Genomic DNA, 27,920 nt, shown 5'->3' with positions numbered 1-27,920 from the left:
CACTGCGCCTGGCCAGTTTTTAATCAGTATGTTCTTGTTAGCAAATAGTTTTGTGTTTTGTATATGTGGTTTTCTTTTTTGTTTGTTTGTTTGGTTATTTTTGAGGCAGGGTCTCACCTTGTCACCCAGGCTGGAGGGCAGTGGTGCAAAAACCACCCACTGCAGCCTCAACCTCCCAGGCTCAAGTGATCCTGTCACCTTAGCCTCCCAAGCAGCTGGGACTACAAGCCATGCCACCACACCCAGCTGATTTTTTGTATCTTTTACTAGAGACAGAGTTTTGCCATGTTGCCCAGGCTGGTCTTGAACTCCTGGACACAAGTGATCCGTCCTCTAAAAGTGCTGGGATTATAGGCATGAGCCACTGCACCTGGCCTCTGCATATGTCTTTTTAGTAACTAAACTCTGGAGGAAAATATATCAGTCACTATTGTTTTGGAGGGTTGTGAAGGAAATACTCCTTAAGCTTTTGGGTGGCTTAGTATTGAAATACAAACTTGATGAATTTTTGGCATTTTGTGAGCTCTTAATCATGTTAAAACTTTAGAACAGTTGCTTTGGGGTTATATTCAGCTGTAGTGGAAACTTGGTAAGTTTTATTTTTTATTATTTACTTATTTATTTGTTTTATTTATTTATTTTTTTGAGGTGAAGTCTTGCTCTGTTGCCCAGGTTGGAGTGTGATGGCACTATCTTAGCTCACTGCAACCTCTGCCTCCCGGGTTCAAGTGATTCTCCTGCCTCAGCCCACCAAGTAGCTGGGACTATAGGCGTGCACCACCACACTTGGGTAATTTTTGCGTTTTTTGTAGAGACGGGGTTTTACCATGTTGGCCAGATTGGTCTTCAGCTCCTGAGCTCATGATCCACCTGCCTCAGCCTCCCAAAGTGCTGGGATTCCAGGCATGAGCCACCGTGCCCAGGCCAAAACTTTGTAAGTTTTAATGGTCTGTTACATTAAAGGTTTTAGTGGCAGATTATTTCAAAATATTATTAATCAACATAATGTATATTACAGTTTCCTTTTTGAAATCTTGACTTCTCTGTCATTTGTATTCTCAAATCTATTTTGTTACAAATCACCACGGTTGTTTTTGCCTTGAATGGCTAGGTAGCATTTGAAGCTGATTGGTTGTCCACCACACAATTCTTTACACAGGGACAGGAAATACTACATGTTGTACCAAGAAGTGTCTTTAGCCAATACATAATTTACAGATTTATCTAGGAGCTCTTTTAAAATAGTGTTCTAAGGCCGGGCACGGTGGCTCAAGCCTGTAATCCCAGCACTTTGGGAGGCCGAGACGGGCAGATCACGAGGTCAGGAGATCGAGACCATCCTGGCTAACATGGTAAAACCCCGTCTCTACTAAAAATACAAAAACTAGCCGGGCGAGGTGGCGGGCTCCTGTAGTCCCAGCTACTTGGGAGGCTGAGGCAGGAGAATGGCGTAAACCCGGGAGGCAGAGCTTGCAGTGAGCTGAGATCCGGCCACTGCACCCCAGCCCGGGCAACGGAGCGAGACTCCGTCTCAAAAAATAAAAAATAAATAAAAAGTAAAAATAAAATAAAATAGTGTTCTATGGCCGAGTGCGGTGGCTTACGCTAGTAATCTCAGCACTTTGAGAGGCTGAGGCAGGAGGATTGCTTGAGTCCAGGAGTTTGAGACCAGCCTGGGCCACATGATGAAAATCTGTTTCTACAAAAAATACAAAATTTAGCTGGGTGCAGTGACACATGCCTGTGGTCCCAGCTTCCTGGGAGGCTAAGGTGGGAGAATCACCTGAGTCCAGGATTTCGAGGCTGCAGTGAATTGTGATTGTACCACTGCTCTCCAGCCTGAATGACCAAGTGAGAACCTGTCTCCAAAAAAAAAAAAAAAAGTGTCCTGTAAGTACAAAACGGCTTGGTGTAATGAAAGAGCATAGTCTTTGGAATGAGACTGTTTCTGGCACTGCGAAGCCTTGGGTAAGTTGTCTTCTTTGGTCCTCACTTTCTGAAACTGTATTGTAAAGATTTATTGAGTTAACAGTGAACACATGCAACCATTGGTACCACATCAAATATGAAGTAATTCACTCAGCAGTGGAGCTGCATTTTGAAATTAGTTTCATAAAGTCAAGCAAATGAACTTGATTAGTTACATGATTGGATTAAAGGTGACTAGGCTTTAAATCATGAACTATTTCAAGGAAAAGAAAATGATCCCATGGTAGTATCAAGTTTGAAATGGCAGTGGTTGGGATTCTGTAAGCAAAAGGGACCAAATTTACAATGAGAGTACAGAAGGTGAATTTGGAAATTGAGCCTCACTTTTTTAGCCCTCTCTCTGTTTTGTGTTCACATACTTCCTTTTTTCTGAGACTCTGAAACAAAAACAAAACATAGGCTCTGCAATAACTGAAGGAGCTTTTGAATTCTTTCTAAAGAGGAAATTGACTTTACCTAACCAATGCACTTCCTGTGTATGCTGTATCCGCTAAAGAGCAAGACAGGACCTCGGCGGCATAGTACTTAACTGCAGAATTTCCTCTTGGCCATTTGAAATGTATTACAGTGCTCTGACACAAGGTCTTTATTTATTCTGGTATCTGTAATGTGTATACAAGGTACCTGAGGGTCCTGTTAAAAATACAGGTTTGGCTGGGCGCGGTGGCTCACACCTGTAATTCCAGCACTTTGGGAGGCTGAGGCGGGTGGATCGCCTGAGGTCAGGAGTTCGAGATCAGCCTGACCAATATGATGAAACCCCATCTCTACTAAAAATACAAAAATTAGCCAGGCGTGGTGGCATGCGCCTATAATCCTAGCTACTCAGGAGGCTGAGACAGGAGAAATCACTTGAACACGGGAGGTGGAGGTTGCAGTGAGCCGAGATTGCTCCATTACACTCCAGCCTGGGCAACAAGAACAAAACTCCATCTCAAGAAAAAAAAAATACAGTTTCTAGGGGAGGAGGAGGAAGAAAAAAAATTCACGTTCTGATTTAGCAGTTCTGGGTGGGGCCTGAGATTCTGAATTTCTAACAGTATCCCAGGGGATGTGTTAAAATCATAAGATATTCTCTCTTTGGTTCTTTTAGAAAGTTCTTTGAAACACACATGATTGACTGCGTTTTCACTCAACAGCATTTGTTTGCCAGATGCTATGCAGATGAGGGCCTAGTTTGCAAGTATCTCATAGTTGAATGGTGAGCCGAATCAAGTGCAATTTGGGTTTATGGCCTTTCTTTCTTTCTTTTTTAAATTTTTGCTTGGATTTATTTCACAGAAATGCTTTGGTAACTACAGAAATTAGTTAACAATTAATTTAGAATTTTTCTTTGTGATTTAAATAATTATTTTACTAACTGCACAGATATTATTATAATTGTGTTAATGTCAAATGGAGAGAAAAGGGCTGGATGAGGTGACTCACGCCTTATCCCAGCACTTTGGGAGGCTGAGGTGGGCGGATCACCAGAGATCAGGAGTTCGAGACCAGCTTGGCCAACATAGCGAAACCATCTCTACTAAAAATACAAAAATTAGCCAGGTGCGGTGGCGCGTGCCTGTAATCTCAGCTACTCAGGAGACTGAGGCAGAAAAATATCTTGAACCCAGAAGGCAGAGGTTGCAGTGAGCCAAGATTGCGCCACTGCACTCCAGCCTGGGCCACAAGAGTGAAAGTCCATCTCAAAAAAAAAAAAAAAGGAAAGAAAATTGTTTCTATGATCTGTCCACCCGGTAAATGATACTGCTGTTTTTCTGTTTTAGTCCTGGGGCATGGGCATTTTTTGTTTTTACATGGTCGTGAACGTTGCTGGGAAACAATATTGTATTCTGCTTTTTAAATTTAGAGAGAATTTAGAGAATAAATAGAAAGTTTTAAATTTCTCTATCAACTGTTGAAATATTGTTCTTTATTCATAATTTGATATGTTCTTTCTTGGTGGATTTTTCTTATACTTTATTATTATTATTTTTGAGACGGAGTCTTGCTCTGTTGCCCAGGCTGGAGTGCAGTGGCCGGATCTCAGCTCACTGCAAGCTCCGCCTCCCGGGTTCACGCCATTCTCCTGCCTCAGCCTCCTGAGTAGCTGGGACTACAGGCGCCCGCCACCACGCCCGGCTAGTTTTTTGTATTTTTTAGTAGAGACGGGGTTTCACCGTGTTAGCCAGGATGGTCTCGATCTCCTGACCTCATGATTCGCCCGTCTCGGCCTCCCAATTCTTATACTTTAAACTTTTCTGGTAAGAGAAAGTTAAAAGGGTTATGGTAGTAAACAATATGTCGTATGAAACTAAGATAATATCTGGAAAGCAAAGTATGTTTTTTCTTTAACTTATTGGAGTGACTTATAGTTAGAATTTTCTCATTAAGTGAGAGAAAACGAATTGTATGTTACCTGAATTGTTTTTGAGAAGAGAGCCTTGCTCTGTGGCCCAGGTCAGGTTGCAGTGGTGATCCTCCCACCTTGGCCTCCCTAAGTGCTGGGATTACAGGCTTGAGCCACCATGCCTGGCCTGTTATCTGAGGTCTTTAAAATAAAAATCCAGGTGCAGTGGATCACTCCTGTAATCTCAGCATTTTGGGAGGCCAAGGTGGTAGGATTGCTTGAAGCCAGGAGTTCAAGACCAGCTTGGGCAACATAACAAGCTCTCGTCTCTACAAAAAGTAAAATTAGCCAAGTGTGGTGGCCTGCGCCTATAAGATCAGCTGCTTAGAAGACTGAGGCAGGAGGATCACCTGAGCCCAGGAGTTCAAGGCTGCAGTGAGCCAGGATCATGCCACTGCACTCCGGCCTGTGCAACAGAGTGAGACCCTGTCTCCGAAATAAAAGAAGAAAAATCTAGTGTCTGTATATACAGCCTGTTTGTCTTCATAATATATTTGACGTGAAGATTTTCCTGTCATATCCCCTAGAATATGGGTTCTTAATCTGAGATCTGTAGATTTAGGGCAGTGTTTCTCAAATTGTGGGCTGCAGAATTACAGGTGTGCTTGGAAAAAGTGAGAACTCCATCCCTACACTGCTTTAGGCCCTCCTGTCATTTTCTGGTTCAGTAGGTCTGGGATGGAACTCTGCAGTCTGAATTATAACAAGTAGCCTACATGATTCTTCTGCAAATGAAGTTTCATAATTACTACTTCAGGCAAGCCATGGTTTGGCTCTGAGGGAATTTGTAAACTTCTGAAATTGAATAATTTTTTAGGGTATAGATTATTTATTTTGGGGGGAAAAGGCTTTATTTTTTCTTCTCTTTCAGTAAATTTGAAAGGAAGAGGCTTTATAAACCTCTCATTTAGATTCACAAAGAGCACTGTCATTGAAAAAGGATTAAGTCATTGTCCCAGCTCTGCCTCCTACAGGCCTCTTTGGTTTTTAAATAATTCTTGGTTTTCTTTTAGCATAATGAGAGTATTTTATCCATGAGGTTTTTGTTTGTTTGTTTGTTTGTATTGTGGCTTTTCATTTTTATTTAGAGACAGGGTCTCACTCTGTCACCCAAGCTAGAGTGCAGTGGTGCAGTCACAGCTTATTGCAGCCTCGACACCCTGGGCTCAGGTGATCCTCCCACCTCAGCCTCCTAAGTATCTGGGACTACAGACATGGTGCCACCATGCCCAGCTAATTTTTGTATCATTTGTAAAGACAGGGTTTCTCCATGTTATCCAAGCTGGTCTCAAACTCCTGGGCTCAAGTGATCCTCCTGGCTTAGCCTCTCAAAGTACAAAGATCATAGGTGTGAGCCACTGCACCTGACCATAGCTTGCTTTTTTTGCTTTTTTTTTTTTTTTTTTTTGAGGCGGAGTCTCACTCTGTTGCCCAGGCTGGAGTGCAGTGGTGCGATCTCAGCTCACTGCAACCTTCACCTCCCGGGTTCAACCGATTCTCCTGCCTCAGTGTCCGAAGTAGCTGGGATTACAGGCACAGGCACGCACCACCACGCTCAGCTAATTTTTTTGTATTTTTAGTAGAGATGGGGTTTCACCATGTTAGGCTGGTCTTAAACTCCTGACCTCGTGATCCACCTGCCTCGGCCTCCCAAAGTGCTGGGATTACAGGCATGAGCCACCGTGCCCAGCTGACCATGGCTTTTTAATCTACCATTTCTTTGCTGCTTTTCAGTAAAATGAATTTTAATCCCCTCATAATTAAACAATTTTTAGTATTGAAACATACAATTTTCAAGAACACCTTTTACAGATAATAATAATTTATAACTGTTTTTATCAAGTATAACAATGTGCTGTTTATTTTACCCACTGTAGTACCTAGTTTATTTTAATTTATCCTCACAGCAACTCCATGAAGTAACTATTATTTATTTCTTTTATTTGAGATGGAGTCTCACTGTGCTGCCCAGCTGGAGTGCAGTGACACAATCTTGGCTCACTGCAACCTCCGTCTCCCAGGTTCAAGCAATTCTTCTTCCTCAGCCTCCCAAGTAGCTGGGATTACAAGCCTGCACTTCCACGTCCAGCTAATTTTTGTATTTTTAGTAGATACGGGGTTTCACCACATTGGCCAGGCTGGTCTCGAACTCCTGTCCTCAGATGATCTGCCCTCCTTGGCCTCCCAAAGTGCTGGGATCACAGGTGTGAGGCACTGCAACCAGCCGAAATAACTATTATTATGCTCATTTGACAAATAAGGAAATTGAGGCATAGAATACTTAATTAACTTAACCAAATTGACATAATTTGTCAATGATGAAACCAAGATTTGGCTTATTCCATCTGACTTGAAGGGCAATTCTGTGTACTTCTGCCTGTTTGTGCAAATCAATGACATTTGGTTTATCAGTGAATGGAAGATGTATATATACAATGGAATACTATTCAACCTTAAAAGAGAAGGAAATTCTGTCATTTGTGACAGCATGGATGAACCTGAAGGACATCATCCTAACTCAAATAAGCCAGATAAAACATATTACATGATCTCATTTATATGTAGAATCTAAAAAGGTGGAAATCATAGAAGCAGAAAGTAGAATGGTGCTTGCTAGGGATGGAGTTGGGGATGGGGAGATGTTGGTCAAAGGCTACAAAGTTTCATTTATTTAATATGCATAAATTCTAGAGATCTCAAGTACAGGATAGTGACGATAGTTAATAATATTGTAGTGTGGCTGGGTGCAGTGGCTCACACCTGTAATCCCAGCACTTTGGGAGGCCGAGGCGGGTGGATCACGAGGTCAGGAGATCAAGACCAGCCTGGCTAATGCGGTGAAACCCCGTCTCTACTAAAAATACAAAAAATTAGCCAGGTGTGGTGGTGGGCGCCTATAGTCCCAGCTACTCGGGAGGCTGAGGCAGGAGAATGGCGTGAACTCAGGAGGTGGAGCTTGCAGTGAGCAGAGATCGCACTGCTGCACCCCAGCCTGGGTGACAGAGCAAGACTCCATCTAAAAAAAAAAAAAAAAATACTGTCGTGTATACTTGGAATGTGTTAGGAGAGATCATAAGTGTTCTCACCACACAGAAAGGTCACCATGTGAAAAGATGGACATGTTAATTAGCTTGACTACAATAACAGTTCACTATGTGTATGTGTATCAAAATATCACACCTTAAATTTATATAATTTCAATTAGTCTTTTTTTTTACTAAATTGAAGATGATGGTTATACGGTGCTTTTAGATTATTGTGAATTGTACCTATGGATTAGCCTTTTTTAAAGATTCTGATTTTGAGTATTTTGTTGTTTCTTTTTAGATCAAAGAAAGTGCATCACAGACAAGAGATGTTCTCAAACAGCATTTTAATGATTTAAAGGGAACCCTTGGAAAGCTCCTGGATGAGCGATTGGTGACCCTTTTGCAAGAGGTGGACACCATTGAACAGGAGACCATTAAACCACTAGATGACTGCCAGAAGCTCATAGAACACGGAGTCAACACTGCAGAAGACTTAGTTCGAGAAGGTGGGAGACCAGGGATCCTGTTACATTAGTGCATTAGTACATTTTCACACTGCTGATAAAGACATACCCGAGACTGGGCAATTTACAAAAGAAAGAGGTTTAATGAACTTACAATTCCATGTGGCTGGGGATCATGGCAGAAGGTGAAAGTCATGTCTCACATAGCGGCAGACAAGAGAAGAGAATGAGAGCCAAGCGAAAGGGGTTTCCTCTTAAAATACCATTAGATCTCATGAAAGTTATTCACTACTCAGAATAGTATGGGAGAACTGCCCCCATGATTCAGTTAACTCCCATCGGGTCCCTCCCGCAACACATTGGAATTATGGGAGTACTACAATTCAAGATAAGATTTGGGTGGGGACACAGAGCCAAACCGTATCACATGCTAAATGTGGTTCTTTCAGATTGACCTTTTGCAGATTCCTCAGGATAGCAGCAGGTTTCTTGCCAGCTGTGGGGTTCTTAGAATGTTCTTACCTAGAGATGGTTTGTAATATAGGATGACAGATACGCAGTTAGGCATCCCATGGCAAGTGCAGTTGAAGTGTTAGTTATAATTAGTTATAAAACAAGAAAGAATAAATGATATGGGGCACATTGAGATGTTTTGATACAGGCATGCAGTGTGTAATAATCACATTGTGGAAAATGGGGTATCCATCCTCTCAAGCATTTATCCTCTGTGTTACAAACAATCAAATTATACTTTTTTTTTTTTTTTTTGACACGGGGGTCCTGCTCTGTTGCCCAGGCTGTAGTGCAGTGGTGCTATCAGGGCTCACTGCAGTCTTGACCTCCCTGGCTCAGGTGATCCTCCCACCTCAGCCTCCCAAATAGCTGGGATTACAGGTGCGTGCCACCATGCCTGGCTAATTTTTGTATTTTTGGTAGAGACAGAGTTTCACCATGTTGCCCAGTCTGGTCTCGAATTCCCGGTCTCAAGCAGTCTTCCCATCTTGGCCTCCCAAAGTGCTGAGATTACAGGTGAGAGCCACCACAATTATAGTCTCCACTGTTCTGCTTAAAAAGTTAAAAAAAAGTGATTGGTGTTTACTCCTGTCTTCAGCCAATTGAGTCATGCCCTGCTGCCTTCCTTTCTTCATTCTACTCACCTTCCTTCAACAGAGATCTTTGTCAGGCACATAACATAAACAAGGGGGCCAGATGCAGTGGCTCACGCCTGTAATCCCAGCACTTTGGGAGGCTGAAGCAAGTGGATCACTTGAGGTCAGGAGTTTAAGACCAGCCTGGGCAACAGCCTGTCTCTACAAAAAAAAAAAAAAAAAAAAAAAAAAATTAGCTGGGCATGGTGGTATGCACCTGGAGTCCCAACCACTTAGGAGGCCGAGGTGGGAGGATCGCTTGAGGCCAGGAGATTAACGCTGCAGTGAGCTGTGATTGCACCACTGCACGCCAGCCTGGGTGACAGAGTGAGACCCTGTCCCAAAAAATATAAAATAAGAATAAGAATAAAAGCCAGGTGCGGTGACTCACGCCTGTAATCCCAGCACTTTGGGAGGTCGAGGTGGGCGGATCATGAGGTCAGGAAATCAAGACCATCCTGGCCAACATGGTGAAACCCCATCTCTAGTGAAAATACAAAAATTAGCTGGCCATGGCAGTATGTGCCGGTAGTCCCAGCTACTCGGGAGGCTGAGGGCAGGAGAATTGCTTGAACCCAGGAGGTGGAGGTTGCAGTTAGCTGAGATCGTGCCACTGCACTCCAGCCTACTGGGTGATGGAGTGAGACTCCCTCTCAAAAAAAAAGAAAAGAATAAAATAGGTGAGTTCTTTCCTTTGGGATTCAGAGAGTTCTTTCCTTTGGGATTCAGAGCCCAGTGAGAGAGAGAGATACATGCTAACAGAGATCTAAGACCTTATTGGAGCACAGAGGAGGAAGTTCTTAACTTTGTCTGGAATAGTATAGGATAGCTTTCTGTAGGAGGAGTTCCACAGAGGCTATCAAGCAGACATAGGGAAAAGAGGAGGTAACAGCATGAGTCCAAGCAGAAGCAACATCATCATAAATTAAGTGAATGGCATATTCAAGGATCAGTTGAACCCTTTTGTTTTTTTTTTTTTTTTTTGAGACAGTCTCGCTCTGTCGCCCAGGCTGGAATGCAGTGGTGCGATCTCTGCTCACTGCAAGCTCTGCCTCCCAGGTTCACACCATTCTCCTGCCTCAGCCTCCTGAGTAGCTGGGACTACAGGTGCCCGCCACCACGCCCGGCTAATTTTTTTTATTTTTAGTAGAGACGGGATTTCACTGTGTTAGCCAGGCTGGTCTTGATCTCCTGACCTCGTGATCCACCCACCTCTGTTGAAGCATTTTAAGCAGTAGAGTGACATGATCAGATGTGCATTAAAAAAAAATGATCCTGCCTATGTTTTGGAGACTGTTAGAGATTGTAAGACTAGAGGGAAAAGAGACTGATTAAAAAGTTATTAGAGGCCGAGGCCAGGCTAACACCTATAACCCCAGCACTTTGGGATGTCAAGATGGGAGGATCACATGAGGTCAGGAGTTTGAGACTAGCCTGGACAACATGGTAATACCCCATCTCTACTAAAAAAAACAAAAATTGGCCAGGTGGTGGCAGGTACCTGTAATTCCAGTTACTCGGGAGGCTGAGGCAGGAGAATCGCTTGAACCTGGGAGACGGAGGTTGCAGTGAGCCAAGATTGCAACACTACACTCCCAAAGTGCTGAGATTACAGGTGTGGGCCACTGTTTTTAAAAAAATTAGCCAGGTGGCCTGAGCACAGTGGCTCACGCCTGTAATCCCAGCACTTTGGAAAGCCGAGGCAGGCAGATCACGAGGTCAGGAGATCGAGACCATCCTGGCTAACACGGTGAAACCCTGTCTCTACTAAAAATACAAAAAATTAGCCAGGCGTGGTGGCAGGCGCCTGTAGTCCCAGCTACTTGGGAGGCTGAAGCAGGAGAATGGCGTGAACCCAGGAGGCAGAGATTGCAGTGAGCTGAGATTGCACCATGGCACTCCAGCCTGGGCGACAGAGCAAGACTGTGTCTCAAAAAGAAAAAAAAATTAGCCAGGCATAGTGGCATATACCAACTATTGTCCCAACTATTCAGGAGGCTGAGGTGGGAGGAGAGCTTAAGCTATGATTGCACCACTGCACTCCAGCCTGGACAACAGAACAAGACCCTGTCTCTTAAAAATAAAAACAAAAAAAAAAGATTTTTTTTTTTTCCCCAGAAATGGAATTATTGATGATTTTACTGAGCAGTGACTGTTGTCTGTAGATGATTGCCTACATATGTGGTGGAGGGGAAAGGGAAGGATTTGTGATGGCAAAAATCAGTCTACTTTTGGATTCTGAATAAATGGTGGTACTGTTTTTGACACAGTAAGTGAGGGAGGAGGTGGGTGCTTAGTACGTAGTCAGGCATCTGGCTTGGGCATGGTGAGTTTGAGGTGCTTAAGATGGAAATATGGGTGTGATTCTTAGGAGAGAGATCATACCAGGAGATGTCGGTATGGCAGTTAATGGTATATATATCAAATATGAATCCATTGGAATAAGTACAATCATCAAGGGACACCGTGTAATGTGAGAGGAGCAGATGAAAGAGATTAGAACACTAAGGGGCACCAACATTTAAACGTCATTTGAGGAAAAAGGAGCTAGGGAAGGAGACTGAATTCCATCCCTTCTGCAGAATGAGTGCTGGGAGTGGTGTGGGAAAAAAGTGTGAATGATTCACAAGGCTGTTACTCTACCTGGAAGTTAATCTTCTTTTGGTCCCACTTAGAATATAGTACGAGTGTTATCTCGACATTGCTAGTTACATTTTTGTCTTATCTTCAATGAGAAGGGTTTATTTGCCACTGACCATAACAGTGCTTTTGAGAAAATTCTAGCAGCACCATGGAATGTCTTTCCTTGGTGGCTTTGCATTTGGAAACAAACCCAGAAGCAGTGCAGCATGGGCCAGGAGTGTACACTCATCCCCTGAGGACTGATCATTTGTTTTTATTTTAGAAGATAAATCCTGGCCGGGCACGGTGGCTCATTCCTGTAATCACAACACTTTGGGAGGCTGAGGTGGGCGGATCATCTAAGATTAGGAGTTCGAGACCAGCCTGGCCAACATGGTGAAACCCTGTCTCTACTAAAAATACAAAAATTAGCCGGGCATGGTGGTGGGCGCCTGTAATCCCAGCTACCCGGGAGGCTGAGGCAAGAGGTTGCAGTGAGCCGTAATTGCACCATTGCACTCCAGCCTGGGCTACAAGAGTGAGACTCCATCTCAAAAAAAAAAAAAAAAAGATAAATCCTAGCTGGGCATAGTGGCACATTCCTGTAGTCCTAGCTACTTGGGAGGCTGAGGCGGGAGGATCCCCTGAGCCCAGGAGTTTGAGGCTGCAGTGAACTATAATTACACATCATACTGCAGCCTGGGTGACAGAGTCAGAGTCTGTCTCAAAAAGAAAAAATCCTTTGGGGCAATATGATTGTTACAGCATTTGATACTTGAATATTTTTGTGTGTCCAAAATTTAATTTAATTATTTATTTTTGAGATGGAGTCTTGCACTGTTGCCTGGACTAGAGTGCAGTGGCACGATCTTGGCTTGCTGCAGCCTCCGCCTCGTGGGTTCAAGCGATTCTCCTGCCTCAGCCTTCCAAGTAGCTGGGATTATAGGCACCCACTACCACACCCAGCTAATTTTTTGTATTTTTAATAGAGACAGAGTTTCACCATGTTGCCCTGGCTGGTGTAGAACTCCTGACCTCGTGATTCGCCCACCTCGGCCTTCCAAGTGTTGGGATTACAAGTGTGAGCCACCATGCCTGGCCTATGTTTTTTAATTTAAAAAAATTATTATACATCCCAGCAGCAGAAGGAAACTTCAGGAATATTTTAGATGTCAAACTCTTTACTATTCTCCTGAGGGATAGAAACTTATTTATGGAATTTTGAGAAAATTTTTTTTTTTTTTTTTTTTTTTTTTTTGAGACAGAGTCTCGCTCTGTCGCCCAGGCTGGCGTGCAGTGGCTGGATCTCAGCTCACTACAAGCTCCGCCTCCTGGGTTTATGCCATTCTCCTGCCTCAGCCTCCCAAGTAGCTGGGACTACAGGCGCCCGCCACCTCGCCCGGCTAGTTTTTTATATTTTTTAGTAGAGACGGGGTTTCACCGTGTTAGCCAGGATGGTCTTGATCTCCTGACCTCGTGATCCGCCTGTCTCGGCCTCCCAAAGTGCTGGGATTACAGGCTTGAGCCACCGCACCCGGCGAAATTTATTTATTTATTTATTTATTTTTGAGACAGAGTCTCACACTGTTGCCCAGGCTGGAGTGCAGTGATGCGATCTTGTCTTACTGCAACCTCCACCTCCCAGGTTCAAGCGATCTTAGTGCTTCAGCCTCCTTAGTAGCTGGGACTACAGGAGCGTGCCACTATGCCCAGCTACTTTTTGTATTTTTAGTAGAGACAGGGTTTCACCATGCCGGCCAAGCTAGTCTTGAACTCCCAACCCAAGATGACCAGCCAGCCTCAGCCTGCAAAAGTGCTGAGATTACAGGCATGAACCACAGTACCCAGCCATGTCTCTGTTTTTGTTTTGGTGAAGGAGAAGGACATATGGTCTCAAAAAACTTGAGCAACTACAGGGCACATTCAGATGGAAAAGAGTTATGACAGTGTTCTTCCAGGCTGTGGAAGGACATAGAAGTTGGTCATTTTCGTATCATATGCCTCTATGTAACTTTTTTTTTTTTTTTGAGACAGAGTCTCGCTCTGTCGCCCAGGCTGGAGTGCAGTAGCATGATTTTGGCTCACTGCAACCTCCACATCCCGGATTCAAGTGATTTTCCTGCCTCAGCCTCCTGAGTAGCTGGGAGTACAGGTGCCCACCACCACACCCGACTAATTTTTGTATTTTTAGTAGAGACGTGGTTTCACCATGTTGGCCAGGATGGTCTTGATCTTCTGACCTCGTGATCTACCCACTTTGGCCTCCCAAAGTGCTGGGATTACAGGCGTGAGCCGCACCACCTGGCCTGACATTTTCTTTTTATTATTCTGTTGAATAATTTGTAATCTGATGTATGATACTCTTTTAGGAAAACATAGATGCATCATTTAGCTTTTCAAGCCCTATGCCCAGCCTGGGCAACATAGTGGGACCTCATCTCTACCAAAAAAAAAAAAAAATAGCTGGGCATGGTGGCGTGCACCTGTGGTCACAGCTACTTGGGAGGCTGAGATGGTAGGATTGCTTGAGCCCGGAAGTTCGAGTCTGCAGTGAGTTATGATCCTACCTGAGCGACAGAACGACACCCAGTCTCAAAAACAAACAAACAAAAAAACACAACCGTATCCCCTATTGCTCCTCTCAGGGCAATATTTTGTACTGGCTCCTATTGAAGTTCATAATGATTCTGTAGGAGAGATGGGAAGAAGTCCCTGGGCTTTCTGGTTTGCCTAAAATTGGTTGATTTCGTTGTATAGAGCAGATAGATTTTTCATCTCTGGCAAAATGTTGCCACTATGTATCCCTTTTCCTCTTGGATTTGATCTTAGAGTCACTTCTAAAATAGTTTCTACTTTAACTTTTTGGGAATTTGACTGTGGCATCATTTAAGAACTATTTCCAAGAACACTAGAGACCCACCCAGACATGAGTTATGTTGATTACTTTATATGTGACCATTTTCACTGTTCCAGGTCTCTTATTCTTGATTGTAGGTGAGATTGCCATGCGTGGTGGTGTGGGAGAAGAGAATGAGAAACTGTGGAGCTTTACCAAAAAGGCCTCGCACATTCAGTTGGACAGGTAAAAGAGTTGTGCCATTTGGACTTACTTTTAAGCATTTAAACGATGTCTGCTTTTTTCCTTCCTCTGTTCAAGATTCTGATTAAGGGAGATAGAGAATATATATCTCAAGGTTTTCAGGCTGGGCATGGTGGTTTACACCTATAAGTCCAGCATGTTGGGAGGCCAAGGCAGGCAGATCACTTGAGGTCAGGAGTTTGAGACCAGCCTGGCCAACATGTTGAAACCCCATCTCTACTAAAAATATAAAAATTAGGCGGGCATGGTGGCACATGCCTGTAATCCAGCTACTTGGGGAGGCTGAGACAGGAGAATTGCTTGAACCCTGGAGGCAGATGTTGCAGTGAGCCAAGATTGCACCACTACACTCCATCCTGGGCAACAGAGCAAGACTCCGTCTCAAAATAAATATAAAATAAAATAAAAAATTATCTGGGTGTGGTGGCACGCACCTGTAGTCCCAGCTACTCAGGAGGCGGAGGCAGGAGAATCACTTGAATCGGGGAGGTGGAGGTTGCAGTGAGCTTAGTTCACACCACAGCACTCCAGCCTAGGGTGGGGGACAGAGTGAGACTCTGAGGGAAAAAGAAAAAAAAGGCCGGGCGCGGTGGCTCAAGCCTGTAATCCCAGCACTTTGGGAGGCCGAGACGGGCGGATCACAGGTCAGGAGATCGAGACCATCCTGGCTAACACGGTAAAACCCTGTCTCTACTAAAATACAAAAAATTAGCCGGGCGTGTTGGCGGGCGCCTGTAGTCCCAGCTACTCGGGAGGCTGAGGCAGGAGAATGGCGTGAACCCGGGAGGCAGAGCTTGCAGTGAGCTGAGATCAGGCCACTGCACTCCAGCCTGGGCGACAGAGCCGAGCCCCGTCCCCCAGAAAAAAAAAAAAAAAAAAAGCATTTCACTACCCATTACCACTGTTACTAATGAAATAGTTGTGATTATAATCCTTGGTATAGTATTACTACAGATTTTTTCTTTTTTTTTTTTTTTTTTTTGAGACGGAGTCTTGCTCTGCCACCCAGGCTGGAGCGCAGTGGCGGGATCTCAGCTCACTGCAAGCTCCGCCTCCCGGGTTCCCGCCATTCTCCTGCCTCAGCCTCCCGAGTAGCTGGGACTACAGGCGCCGCCACCTCGTCCGGCTAATTTTTTGTATTTTTAGTAGAGACGGGGTTTCACCATGTTAGCCAGGATGGTCTCGATCTCCTGACCTCGTGATCCGCCCGTCTGGGCCTCCCAAAGTGCTGGGATTACAGGCTTGAGCCACCGTGCCCGGCCAGATTTTTTCAATCTAATGTGTAAAAGAGTTGTTAAATTTTAGAAATTCTCAATGTATTGTTGAAACAGAGTCATATTCCAGTAAACCAGATCGTTTGGCATAAAATGGACAGTTATGATCCTACCAATTTTCTGTCTTGCTTATATTTATTTGAAAAGAGAATCTTTGTGTAACATCTTGCAAATCCCCTACTGCCATGAGAATTACTTACTGGGGGCTTCAGGATCTTTCAGGCTTGTGACTGCTCTAAAATATTTCTTTTTTTTTAACTTTTTAAAACAGTTTTATTAAGATATAAATTCATAGACCATGCAATTCACCCATTTGACATATGCAATTCAGTGGTTTTTATTATATTCACAGAATTATGTAACCACCACTACAATCAATTTTTTTTATTTCTTGTATTTTTTAACTCTCAGTTAGAGGTCTCGTAACACATGAGCTTTGTTTCCTCAGCTTACCAGAAGTACCTTTACTGGTTGATGTGCCTTGTTTATCTGCTCAGTTGGATGACTCAATTCTTAACATAGTGAAAGACCACATTTTTAAGCACGGAACAGTAGCATCTCGCCCACCAGTACAGATAGAAGAACTAATAGAGAAACCTGGAGGCATCATTGTACGATGGTGTAAGGTATGTAATTCAGAATTCTAGAAATAACTTCCACATTATGGGTTTGACATTTGAGGGCCTTTCAGATTTTTTTTCTTTTTTTTTTTTTGAGACGGAGTCTCGCTCTGTGGCCTAGGCTGGAGTGCAGTGGCTGGATCTCAGCTCACTACAAGCTCTGCCTCCCGGATTTACGCCATTCTCCTGCCTCAGCCTCCTGAGTCACTGGGACTACAGGTGCCCGCCACCTCGCCGGCTGCTTTTTTGTGTTTTTTAGTAGAGATGGGGTTTCACCGTGTTAGCCAGGATGGTCTTGATCTCCTTTCCTCGTGATCTGCTCGTCTCGGCCTTCCAAAGTGCTGGGATTACAGGCTTGAGCCACCGCGCCCGGCCCTTTCAGATTTTTTCATTGACTACTTTTAAATACATTCTTTTCTTCCCAAAGAAAAATGTCTTTTACTTTACAGTAAAATGAAGTCACAGGGAACACTGAGGTAGTTCTTCCAGTTTTATTTTTATTTATTTATTTTTCTGAGCTAGAGTTTCGCTCTTTTGCCCAGGCTGGAGTGAAGTGGTGTGATCTCGGCTTATTGCAACCTCCATGCCCTCCCCCGCCTGCCGCTTCCCCCAGGTTCAAGCCATTCTCCTGCTTCAGCCTCCTGAATAGCTGGGATTATAGGCACCTGCCACCACACCTGGCTAATTTTTGTATTTTTTGTAGAGACGAGGTTTCACCATGTTGGCCAGGCTGGTCTTGAACTCTGACCTCAGGTGACCCACTCGCCTTGGCCACCCAAAGTGCTGGGATTATAGGTGTGAGCCACCATGCCTGGCCTTTTTTATTGAAATGAAGCCTTGCTCTGTTGCCCATGCTGGAGTGTAGCTATGCAACCTTGGCTCACTGCAACCTCCGCACCATTCCCCCTCCCCACCCACCCAAGTTCAGTAGCTGGGACTATCGGCACTACACCCAGCTAATTTTTTGGTTTTGGTTTTTTTTTTTTTTTTTTTGAGACAGAGTCTCACTCTGTCGCCCAGGCTGGAGTGCAGTGGCCGGATCTCAGCTCACTGCAAGCTCCGCCTCCCGGGTTTATGCCATTCTCCTGCCTCAGCCTCCCGAGTAACTGGGACTACAGGTGCCCGCCACTTTACCTGGCTAGTTTTTTGTGTTTTTTAGTAGAGACAGGGTTTCACCATGTTAGCCAGGATGGTCTCGATCTCCTGACCTCGTGATCCGCCCGCCTCGGCCTCCCAAAGTGCTGGGATTACAGGCTTGAGCCACCACGCCTGGCCTAATTTTTTGTATTTTTAATCGAGACACGGTTTTGCCATGTTGGCCTCGAACTCCTTAAATCTCAAGTGATCCACCCACCTTGGCCTCCCAAAGTGCTGGGATTACAGGCATGAGCCACTGTGCCTGGCTGACATTTTCTTTTTTTTTTTTTTCTTTTGAGACGAAGTTTTGTTCTTGTTGCTCAGGCTGGAGTGCAATGGCACGCTCTTGGCTCATCACAACCTCCGCCTCCCAGGTTCAAGCAATCTTCCTGCCTCAGCCTCCCGAGTAGCTGGGATTAAGGCATGCGCCACCACGCCTGATTAAGTTTGTATTTTTAGTAGAGATGGGGTTCCTCCGTGTTGGTCAGACTGGTCTCAAACTCCTGACCTCAGGTGATCCACCTGCCTTGGCCTCCCAAAGTGCTGGGATTACAAGTGTGAGCCACTGTGCCCAGCCAAGATTTTCTTAAAAGGAATTTTTTTTTTTTGTAAACATGCTGTTATTTAATAACAGGACTCTTTTTCCATTTTTATTAATTTTCCTATCAGTGGACCTAGTTATTTCCAGTTTTTTGCTATAAGTATTTTTACTTGTGTGGCCGGGCGCGGTGGCTCAAGCCTGTAATCCCAGCACTTTGGGAGGCCGAGACGGGTGGATCACGAGGTCAGGATATCGAGACCATCCTGGCTAACACGGTGAAACCCCATCTCTACTAAAAAATACAAAAAAAGTAGCCGGGCGAGATAGCGGGCGCCTGCAGTCCCAGCTACTCGGGAGGCTGAGGCAGGAGAATGGCGTGAACCCGCGAGGCGGAGCTTGCAGTGAGCTGAGATCTGGCCACTGCACTCCAGCCTGGGCGACAGAGCGAGACTCCACCTCAAAAAAAAAAAAAAAAAAAAGTATTTTTACTTGTGTTTCCTTATGAACATATGTGAAGTTTGTAAAATATTAATATTTACCTAGCTGTAAAATTATGAGGTCGTCTTAGAGTATTGGATCCATACACTAATAGGTAATAACAAACTTTCCACAAGATGATTGTATCAATTTAGTCTTCCAAGCAGTATATGAGTTTCTGTTATTCCATATCTTGACCAATAACTGGCATTGTGAGACTTTATATTTTTGCCTAAATGTACCTGGTTGTGGTTTTATTTATTTATTTGTTTGTTTTTGAGACAGGGTCTTACTCTGTCACCCAGGCTGGAGTACAGTGGCACAATCATGTCTCACTCCAGTCTCAACCTCCTGGGCTCAAGTGATCCTCCTGCCTCAGTCCTCAAGTAACTGGGACTTCAGGCATGTGCTTCCATACCCAGCTAAGTTTTGTAATTTTTTGTAGAGATGGAGTTTTGCCATGTTGCCCAGGCTGGCCTCAAATTCCTGGGTTCAAGTCCTCCATCCGCTTTGGCCTCCCAAAGTCTTAGGATTATAGGCATGAGCCACCATGTCTGGCCTTGTTATGGTTTTAGATTATATTTGCCATATTACAAATTAGGTTGAATATCTATAATATATGTTTTTGGCTATTTATATTCTTCTGTAGAATACTTATTTATGTCTTTTACCCATTTTTCTATTGGTGGCTAATTAACATACAGAATATATGCAGGACCCCTAAAAATTAATGGGGATTCTGTATACTGTATGTTAATTATGTCTTGGTTATTATGAATGATGTATGGTTGTGGGAAACTTATCACTGAATCTTGAATGTTTTATCTTTGGCATTGATTAAAAAACATGCCATTTCTTCAAAGGAGGCAGACTTTTTTATATCAGACTGGGAAATGTAGAACACATGGTTCAATAAAGAAAAGAAGGGTGCTCAGGCGCAGTGACTCATGCCTGTAATCCTAGCACTTTGAGAGGCTGAGACGGGAAGATTGCTTAAGCTCAGGAATTAAAGATCTGAGATATGGTGAAAACCCATCTCTACAAAAAATACAAAAAATTAGCCGGACATGGTGGTGTGCACCGGAAGCCCCAGCCAGCTACTTAGGAGGTTTGAAGGAAGGAGGATGGCTTGAACCCAGGGTGTGGAGGCTGCAATAAGCTGAGATCATGCCACTGCACTCCAGCCTGGGTAACAAAGTGAGACCTTGCCCCGCCCCCCCCCAAAAAAAAGAGAGATAATGATATGATGGCATATTTTCTATGGCCTTCCCAAGATACCCCATATTCAGCATGTGGGCCTGGCTGCTTGGTCCAAAATGGCTCCATTCAAAGTTTTTAAGCAGTGATGGCTGAGAGAAGTCATCTTCTGTTTCTCACCTAACATAAAGCTTTTCTCCTTAGGTGGATGACGACTTTACAGCCCAAGATTACAGGCTCCAGTTTCGTAAATGTACTTCAAATCATTTTGAGGATGTATATGTAGGTTCTGAAACTGAATTCATAGTATTGCACATAGACCCCAACGTTGATTATCAGTTCAGAGTCTGTGCCCGAGGAGATGGCCGACAGGAGTGGAGTCCTTGGAGTGTCCCCCAAATCGGTCATTCCACATTGGTGCCTCATGGTATGCTGCTAACCTTTTCTCTCCTGAAGCCTAACTGTGTATTAGAATACCTGTATTTTGTGCTAAGGGCAGCACACTGACAACCAGCTATTCTAAGCATAGATCCTGAATTGATAAGAACAACATGCACCTTGTATTTTACTCAGATTACCTCATGTGATTTTTGTTTTCATCAGTTCTTCAGAGACCAAAAAAAAATGCTGGACTAGATTTTTAGCCTCACTGAAAACCAAAGATTGAAGATATTGTGTAGGACACTGATACTCCTTTTTATTAGTCTTCTTTTTTTTATATTTTACTTTTATTTAGTTAGTGTTTTTTGAGACAAGGTCTCACCTCTGTTGCCCAGGCTGGCGTGTGGTGGTGCAGTCATGCAGCCTGACCTCTGGATCCTTCTGCCTCAGCCTCCCAAGTAGCCAGGACCACCTGCATGCACCACCACACCTGGCTAATTTTTTTTTTTTTTTGTAGAGACCAAGTCTTGCTATGTTGCCCAGGCTGGTCTCAAATTCCTGGGCTCAAGCAGTCCTCTTGCTGTGGCCTCCCAAAGTCCTGGGATTATAGGCGTGAGCCACTGTGCCCAGCTGATTTTCCAAACCCTCAAGAAATACCTGGAGAGAGATATTTTCTTAAAAGTCTGATTTGAGGGCCAGGCGTGGTGGCTCATGCCTGTAATCCCAGCACTTTGGGAGGCCAAGGCAGGCGGATCACAAGATCAGGAGATCGAGACCATCCTGGCTAACACGGTGAAACCCCGTCTCTACTAAAAATACAAAAAGTTAGACAGGCGTGGTGGCGGCCGCCTGTAATCCCAGCTACTCTAGAGGCTGAAGTAGGAGAATGAACTCAGGAGATGGAGCTTGCAGTGAGCTGAGATCCAGCCACTGCACTCCAGCCTGGGCGACAGAGCGAGACTCAAAAAAAAGTCTTATGATTTGAAATTGATCTCTCTCTCCTGCATTCTTTTTTAGAAGATGTAGACTCATTTATTAATTAGATTTTTATTAGGTTGGAATAAGTTCAAGCAATTATGCTTGAACTATGATTTTATTAGATAACACTTATTTGATTTATTATATCAAAATTATGCAGGAATATACTAATATCTTTTTTGTAATTTGTGGGACTGATCATGATATCCTGTTAATGGAATCTTTTATTTTATTGAACTTGACCATGGCCCCTAAGAGTAGTCTCCCATTTCCACGTTTTATTTAACATGTCTGTATTGAAGATATCCCTCAAGAGATTCTAACAGTTTTCAATATCTTTGCTTTTTAAAAAGAGTGGACAGCTGGTTTTGAGGGGTACAGTCTGAGCAGTCGAAGAAATATAGCACTCCGGAACGATTCTGAATCATCGGGTGTTCTCTACTCCAGAGCTCCGACTTATTTCTGTGGGCAGACATTAACATTCAGGCAAGTAGATATTAAAACATCTTACCTGCCTCAGGAAGCAGAGTGAAGTGCACAGAGCATACATGAGCTTTGAATTCAAAACATCCTGAATTTATTCCATCGTTTATAGGCAGTGTTACTGTGGGAAGGCTTCTTTATTTCCTGCAGCTGTAGTTTTCTCATCTGTCTTCATAGGGTTATTACGTAGATTAATTGGGAAATGTATATAAAATGCTTGATATTTAATATGTTTATATCTCTTTTCCTCTTGGTAAGTAGAGGTAAGTAGAATATCTCTCAAAAGTCAATCTTAGGCTGGGCACAGTGGCTCACACCTGTAATCCTAGCATTTTGGGAGGCCGAGGCGGGTGGATTACATGAGGTTGAGAGTTCGAGACCAGCCTGATCAACATGGAGAAACCCTGCCTCTACTAAATATACAAAATTAGCCGGGCATGGTGGCACGTATGCCTGTAATCCCAGCTACTTGGGAGGCTGAGGCAGGTGAATCGCTTGAACCCAGGAGGCTGAGGTTGCAGTGAGCCGAGATCATACCATTGTACTCCAGCCTGGGCAACAAGAATGAAACTCTGTCTCAAACACAGACACACACACACACACACACACACACACAGACACACACAAAATTAAAAAATCAATCTTAAAAATTAAGAGGCCAGACGCAGTGACTCACGCTTGTAATCCCAACACTTTGGGAAGCCAAGGCAGACGGATCACTTGTGGTCAGGAGTTCGAGGCCAGCCTGACCAACATGGTGAAACCCCGTCTTTACTAAAAATACAAATATTAGGCCAGGCGCAGTGGCTCACACCTGTAATCCCAGCACTTTGGGAGGGTGAGGCAGGTGGATCACGAGCTTAGGAGATCAAGACCATCCTGGCCAACATGGTGAAACCCCATCTCTACTAAAAATACAAGAATTAGCTGTGTGTGGTAGCGCATGCCTGTAATCCCAGCAACTAGGGAGGGTGAGGCAGGAGACTCACTTGAACCCGGGAGGCAAAAGTTGCAGTGAGCCACTGTACTTCAGCCTGGCAACAGGGTGAGATTCCGTTTCAAAAAAAAAAAAAAAAATTAGCCAGGTGTGGTGGCGGACACCTATAATACCAGCCACCCAGGCAGCTGAGGCATGAGAATTGCTTGAACCTGGGAGGCAGAGGTTACAGTGAGCTGAGATCGCGCCACTGTACTCTAGCCTGGGTGACAGACTCCATCTCAAAAAAAAAAGGCACGGGCCGGGCACGGTGGCTCATCCTGTAATCCCAGCACTTTGGGAGGGCGAGGGGGGCAGATCACAAGGTCAGGAGATCGAGACCATCCTGGCCAACATAGTGAAGCCCCGTCTCTACTAAAAATACTAAAAATTAACTGGATGTGGTGGCAGGCGCCTGTAGTCCCAGCTACTTGGGAGGCTGAGGCAGGAGAGTCACTTGAAGCCGGGAGGCGGAGGTTGCAGTGAGCAGAGATTGTGCCACTGCTCTCCAGCCTGGGTGACAGTGCGAGATTGCCTCTCAAAGAAAAAAGCCAAAAATTTACCGGCCAAGAATTTATTTTGTCCTTTGTGAGTCATTAACAGCAAGTCTTTGTAAGAGACAATGCTGTAAACATATTATGTATATGCTACTCTGTAAAGTAAAACTGAAAGCAAGCCTCCCCTACCACTGATTAATGTTGTTTCTCTACCCATTTCTTTCTGTAATGGAAAAGTTTCTTTTTTCTTGTTTTCTTTTTTTTTTTTTTTTTTTTGAGACGGAGTCTTGCTCTGTCGCCCAGGCTAGAGTGCAGTGGCTGGATCTCAGCTCACCGCAACCTCTGCCTCCTGGGTTCACGCCATTCTCCTGCCTCAGCCTCCCGAGTGGCTGGGACCACAGGCGCCCACCACCTCGCCCGGCTAATTTTTTGTATTTTTAGTAGAGACGGGGTTTCACCGTGTTAGCCAGGAGGGTCTCGATCTCCTGACCTCGTGATCCGCCCGTCTCGGCCTCCCAAAGTGCTGGGATTACAGGCTTGAGCCACCGCGCCCGGCCTCTTTTTTCTTGTTTTCATGTTATCTGAAATGTATTCTTTATAGTCACATTTCTAAATAGCTCTTCCTAGAAACCATAGACCAGTTTTGACTTAGAGAAGTAAAGTTTGCCTGATTTTCACCATACTCACCTTAGTGTAACAAGCTCTCCTCTAAGTTTTAAGTCTTGAGATGGGATTTTATTGTGAATGCTTGACCCAAGTTCCTCTTGTTCTCAGGGCCTTATTTTTTTTTTTTTTTTTTTTTTTTTTTGAGACGGAGTCTTGCTCTGTTGCCCGGGCTGGAGTGCAGTGGCCGGATCTCAGCTCACTGCAAGCTCCGCCTCCCGGGTTTACGCCATTCTCCTGCCTCAGCCTCCAGAGTAGCTGGGACTACAGGCGCCCGCCACCTCGCCTGGCTAGTTTTTTGTATTTTTAGTAGAGACGGGGTTTCACCATGTTAGCCAGGATGGTCTTGATCTCCTGACCTCGTGATCTGCCCGTCTCGGCCTCCCAAAGTGCTGGGATTACAGGCTTGAGCCACCGCGCCTGGCCTAGGGCCTTATTATTTAAGGCATGGAGAATATCTGAATATTTTATCTAAGCCAATGTTGCTGTATTCCTCTCCAGCTAAGTAATTTGAATTGTCAGCAGTTGTCAGAATATACTAGTTCATGTTTTGTCTATTTTTTGACACCTCTTCTCACCCCTTAATGAAGAAAGAATGACTCAGTAACCAGAAAAATACCAACAAAGAGAGAGAGAGAAAAAAAGACCAATACCTAAAATATATTTAATTATTCCCCAGGTAATCATGAGTTTTCTGTACCCCTTCTCTGCTTATGTCCCTTGTTTATAGAAGCACTTCCGTTAGTGACTCTCCTGAGAACAAGGTATTTCTGTGCAATGACAGAGCTTCCTACCTTGATAAATTCAGGCCAGATATCTCAGACTGATGATGATAATAATTGCAGTTAATGGCCTGGCACGGTGGCTCACGCCTGTAATCCCAGCACTTTGGGAGGCTGAGGCAGGCAGATCCTGAGGTCAGGAGATCGAGACCATCCTGGCTAACACGGTGAAACGCCTTCTCTACTAAAAATACAAAAATAAATTAGCCGGGCATGGTGGCGGGCACCTGTAGTCCCAGCTACTCGGGAGGCTGACGCAGGAGAATGGCGTGAACCTGGGAGGCGGAGCTTGCAGTGAGCCGAGATCGCGCCACTGCACTCCAGCCTGGGCCACAGACTGAGACTCTGTCTCAAAAAATAATAATAATAATAATTGCAGTTAATATTTAAACAATATTTACTGTGTGTCATGTACTGTCTTAAGTATTTTACTTGTATTAACTCATTTGATTTTCATAGTAACCCAGTGAGATAGACGTATTTATTTTAGGGATGAGGAAACTGAGGCACAGAGAAGTTATTTACCCAGTGTCACACAGCTAGTAAATGCCAAATCTAGGGTTTAAATCCAGGCAGTTCAACTCCAGACTGGTCTGTATTGCTTCTTTTTCATCTTTTTCATGGGAGAGTTAATATGATTCTAGTTGGTGTTGAAGTCTACAGTTTCTCTATTACTGTGTCCTTAGCTCTTTAATTTTTAACCTCTGATGACCTTTTACCCCTTGATCTGATGCTCTCCTGCTTTTTAAATTCTTCCTCCTTGGACACATGGTAATGTCTGATAGATTGCATAGTTAGGTTTATTTCTTAGGTCATTCAGTAAATATTTATTAAGACATTGGAACTTATACAAATTGATTTAAATTCACCTCTGCTGACCATGATGTGAAAGGCATAGTAGGTCTCAATAAACTGTTAGGCTGTCTGGCCTCTCCTAAAGATGCATCACCAGGCCCCACTTGGCAGGGTGATTAACTGAAATTCAGTTAAACTCAGTATGATCGTAGCCAGCCTTTTGCATTTTTGTCATTTTTTTCTTTTGACTGGAATGAAATGTTTTCTCCCCTTGTTTAAAGGAATTTCAGGCATCAGCAATGAAGCCAGAGATGTGAATGCGAGGGGAGTCCATGCATAAGGGAGGAGCAAGTGGGTCTACTTGAATCAAGAGAAATAGTATTTAGTTTTTTGAGGGTGCTTAAGGGCCTAGTAATTAGAAGGGAGCTTATACTCTTGAAGGCACTACTTCGTTATTTATCCCAGTCGGGCCCTGCTGAAGTTTCTGGAAGGCTTAGAGCTGCTGAAGCCAGAGAAACCTGTGATACTGGCTGGACTGTAACAGTCTCTAGACCCACTCTCATTAGATGCCCAGGTCTGCTAGCAACCCCCTCCTTTCAGATCTCCCTGACTTCCTATGTAAACATTCCTGCTCTTTCCTTCTAAGATTTTCTGATTTTTTTTTAAAGATTTATTTCCTTCCTTCCTTCCGTCCATCCATCCTTCTTTCCTTCCTTTTTTTTTTTTTTTTTTTAGACAGAGTCTCGTTCTGTTGCCCAGGCTGGAATGCAATGGCACAATCTCGGCTCACTGGAACCTCCACCTCTCAGGTTCAAGCAACCCTCTCACCTCAGCCTCCTGAGTAGCTGGGACTACAAGCGCCTGCCACCACGCCCGCATAATTTTTTGTATTTTTATAGACACGGAGTTTCAGTGTTAACCAGGATGGTCTCAATCTCCTGACCTCGTGATCCGCCCTTCTTGGCCTCCCAAAGTGCTGGGATTACAGGCATGAGCCACTGCGCCGGGCCTGTTTTCTTTCTCATTCCCCTCCCCAGTTCTCCCCTACTTTTTGTTTAAGACAAGGCCTCACTGTGTCGCCCAGGTTGAAGTGCAGTGGTGCAATCTCAGCTCACTGCAACCTCTACCTCACAGGTTCAAGCGACCGTCTCACCTCAGCCTCCTGAGTAGCTGGGATTACAGGAGCCACTACCACACCCAGCTAATTTTTGTATTTTTTGTAGATACGGGGTTTCACCATGTTGCTTAGGGTGGTCTCAAACCCCTGAGCTCAAGTGATCTGCTCACCACGGCTTCCCACATTGCTGGGATTACAGGTGTGAGCCACTGCACCTGGCCCTGATTTTTTTTTTTTTTTGGAAGACAGACTCTCACTGACGCCCAGGCTGGAGTGCAGTGGCACAATCTTGACTCACTGCAACTTCCACCTCTCGGGTTCAAGCGATTCTCCTGCCTCAGCCTCCCAAGTAGCTGGGATTACAGGCGTGTGCCACCATGCCCAGCTAATTTTTTTGTTGTTGTTAGTAGAGATGGGGTTTCACCATATTGGCCAGACTGGTGTCAAACTCCTGACCTCAAGTAATCGGCCCACCTCGGCCTCCCAAAGTACTGGAATTACAGGTATGAGGCACTGCACCCAGCCGATCTTATTTTTTAACCATATTTTTACTTTCTCTTAGTCTTGCTCTGTGGCCCGGGCTGGAGTGCAGTGGCCGGATCTCAGCTCACTGCAAGCTCCACCTCCCAGGTTTACGCCATTCTCCTGCCTCAGCCTCCCATGTAGCTGGGACTACAGATGCCCGCCACCACGCCCAGCTAGTTTTTTGTATTTTTTTTTTTTTTAGTAGAGACGGGGTTTCACCATGTTAGCCAGGATGGCCTCGATCTCCTGACCTCGTGATCCGCCTGTCTCGGCCTCCCAAAGTGCTGGGATTACAGGCTTGAGCCACCGCGGCCGGCGCCAGTTTTTTTTAAACCTGGGACTGGAAACTGATTTAGTATTACTTATATCCTTTTTTTTTTTTTTTTGAGACAGAGTCTCTTTCTGTTGCCCAGGCTGGAATGCAATGGCACGATCTCGGCTCATTGCAGCCTCCACCTCTCAGGTTTACGTGGTTCTCCTGCCTCAGCCTCCTGAGTAGCTGGGATTACAGGGGCCTGCCACCATGCCTGGCTAATTTTTGTATTTTTAGTAGAGACGGGGTTTCACCATGTTGGCCAGGCTGGTTTCAAACCTCTGACTTCAGGTGATCTGTCTGCGTTGGCCTCCCAAAGTGCTAGGATTACAGGTATGAGCCACCACACCCAGTCAAAACTACTTTTTTTTTGGAGATGAAGTCTTGCTTTCCCAGGTTGGAGTGCAATGGCGCGATCTGGAC

At 44.5% G+C, this 27,920-nt stretch overlaps 1 protein-coding gene across 3 annotated transcripts in view; it reads left to right on the top strand.

Moving 5' to 3' along the window:
* The window catches only part of CRLF3 (cytokine receptor like factor 3), a 54,534-nt gene that overhangs the window by 14,651 nt on the left and 11,963 nt on the right, over positions 1–27,920 (top strand). Inside the window, exons 1-6 of one of the 3 annotated variants that reach the window (XM_023182901.2) lie at positions 1,900–1,968; positions 7,706–7,913; positions 14,615–14,723; positions 16,464–16,641; positions 20,192–20,414; positions 21,700–21,832. In XM_023182901.2, the coding sequence (XP_023038669.1) occupies positions 1,915–1,968; positions 7,706–7,913; positions 14,615–14,723; positions 16,464–16,641; positions 20,192–20,414; positions 21,700–21,832 (905 nt within the window). In that variant the 5' untranslated portion in view covers positions 1,900–1,914. Of the gene's footprint in view, positions 1–1,899; positions 1,969–7,705; positions 7,914–14,614; positions 14,724–16,463; positions 16,642–20,191; positions 20,415–21,699; positions 21,833–27,920 lie in introns of those variants that run through there. The other 2 variants (XM_023182900.2, XM_023182899.2) reach the window with 2 other exon arrangements.

The sequence above is a fragment of the Piliocolobus tephrosceles genome, chromosome 16, assembly GCF_002776525.5.
Source record: "Piliocolobus tephrosceles isolate RC106 chromosome 16, ASM277652v3, whole genome shotgun sequence".
Lineage (NCBI taxonomy): Eukaryota > Metazoa > Chordata > Mammalia > Primates > Cercopithecidae > Piliocolobus > Piliocolobus tephrosceles.
Note: the sequence above shows the minus strand (reverse complement) of the source record. Positions and strands in the feature narration are given on the sequence as shown.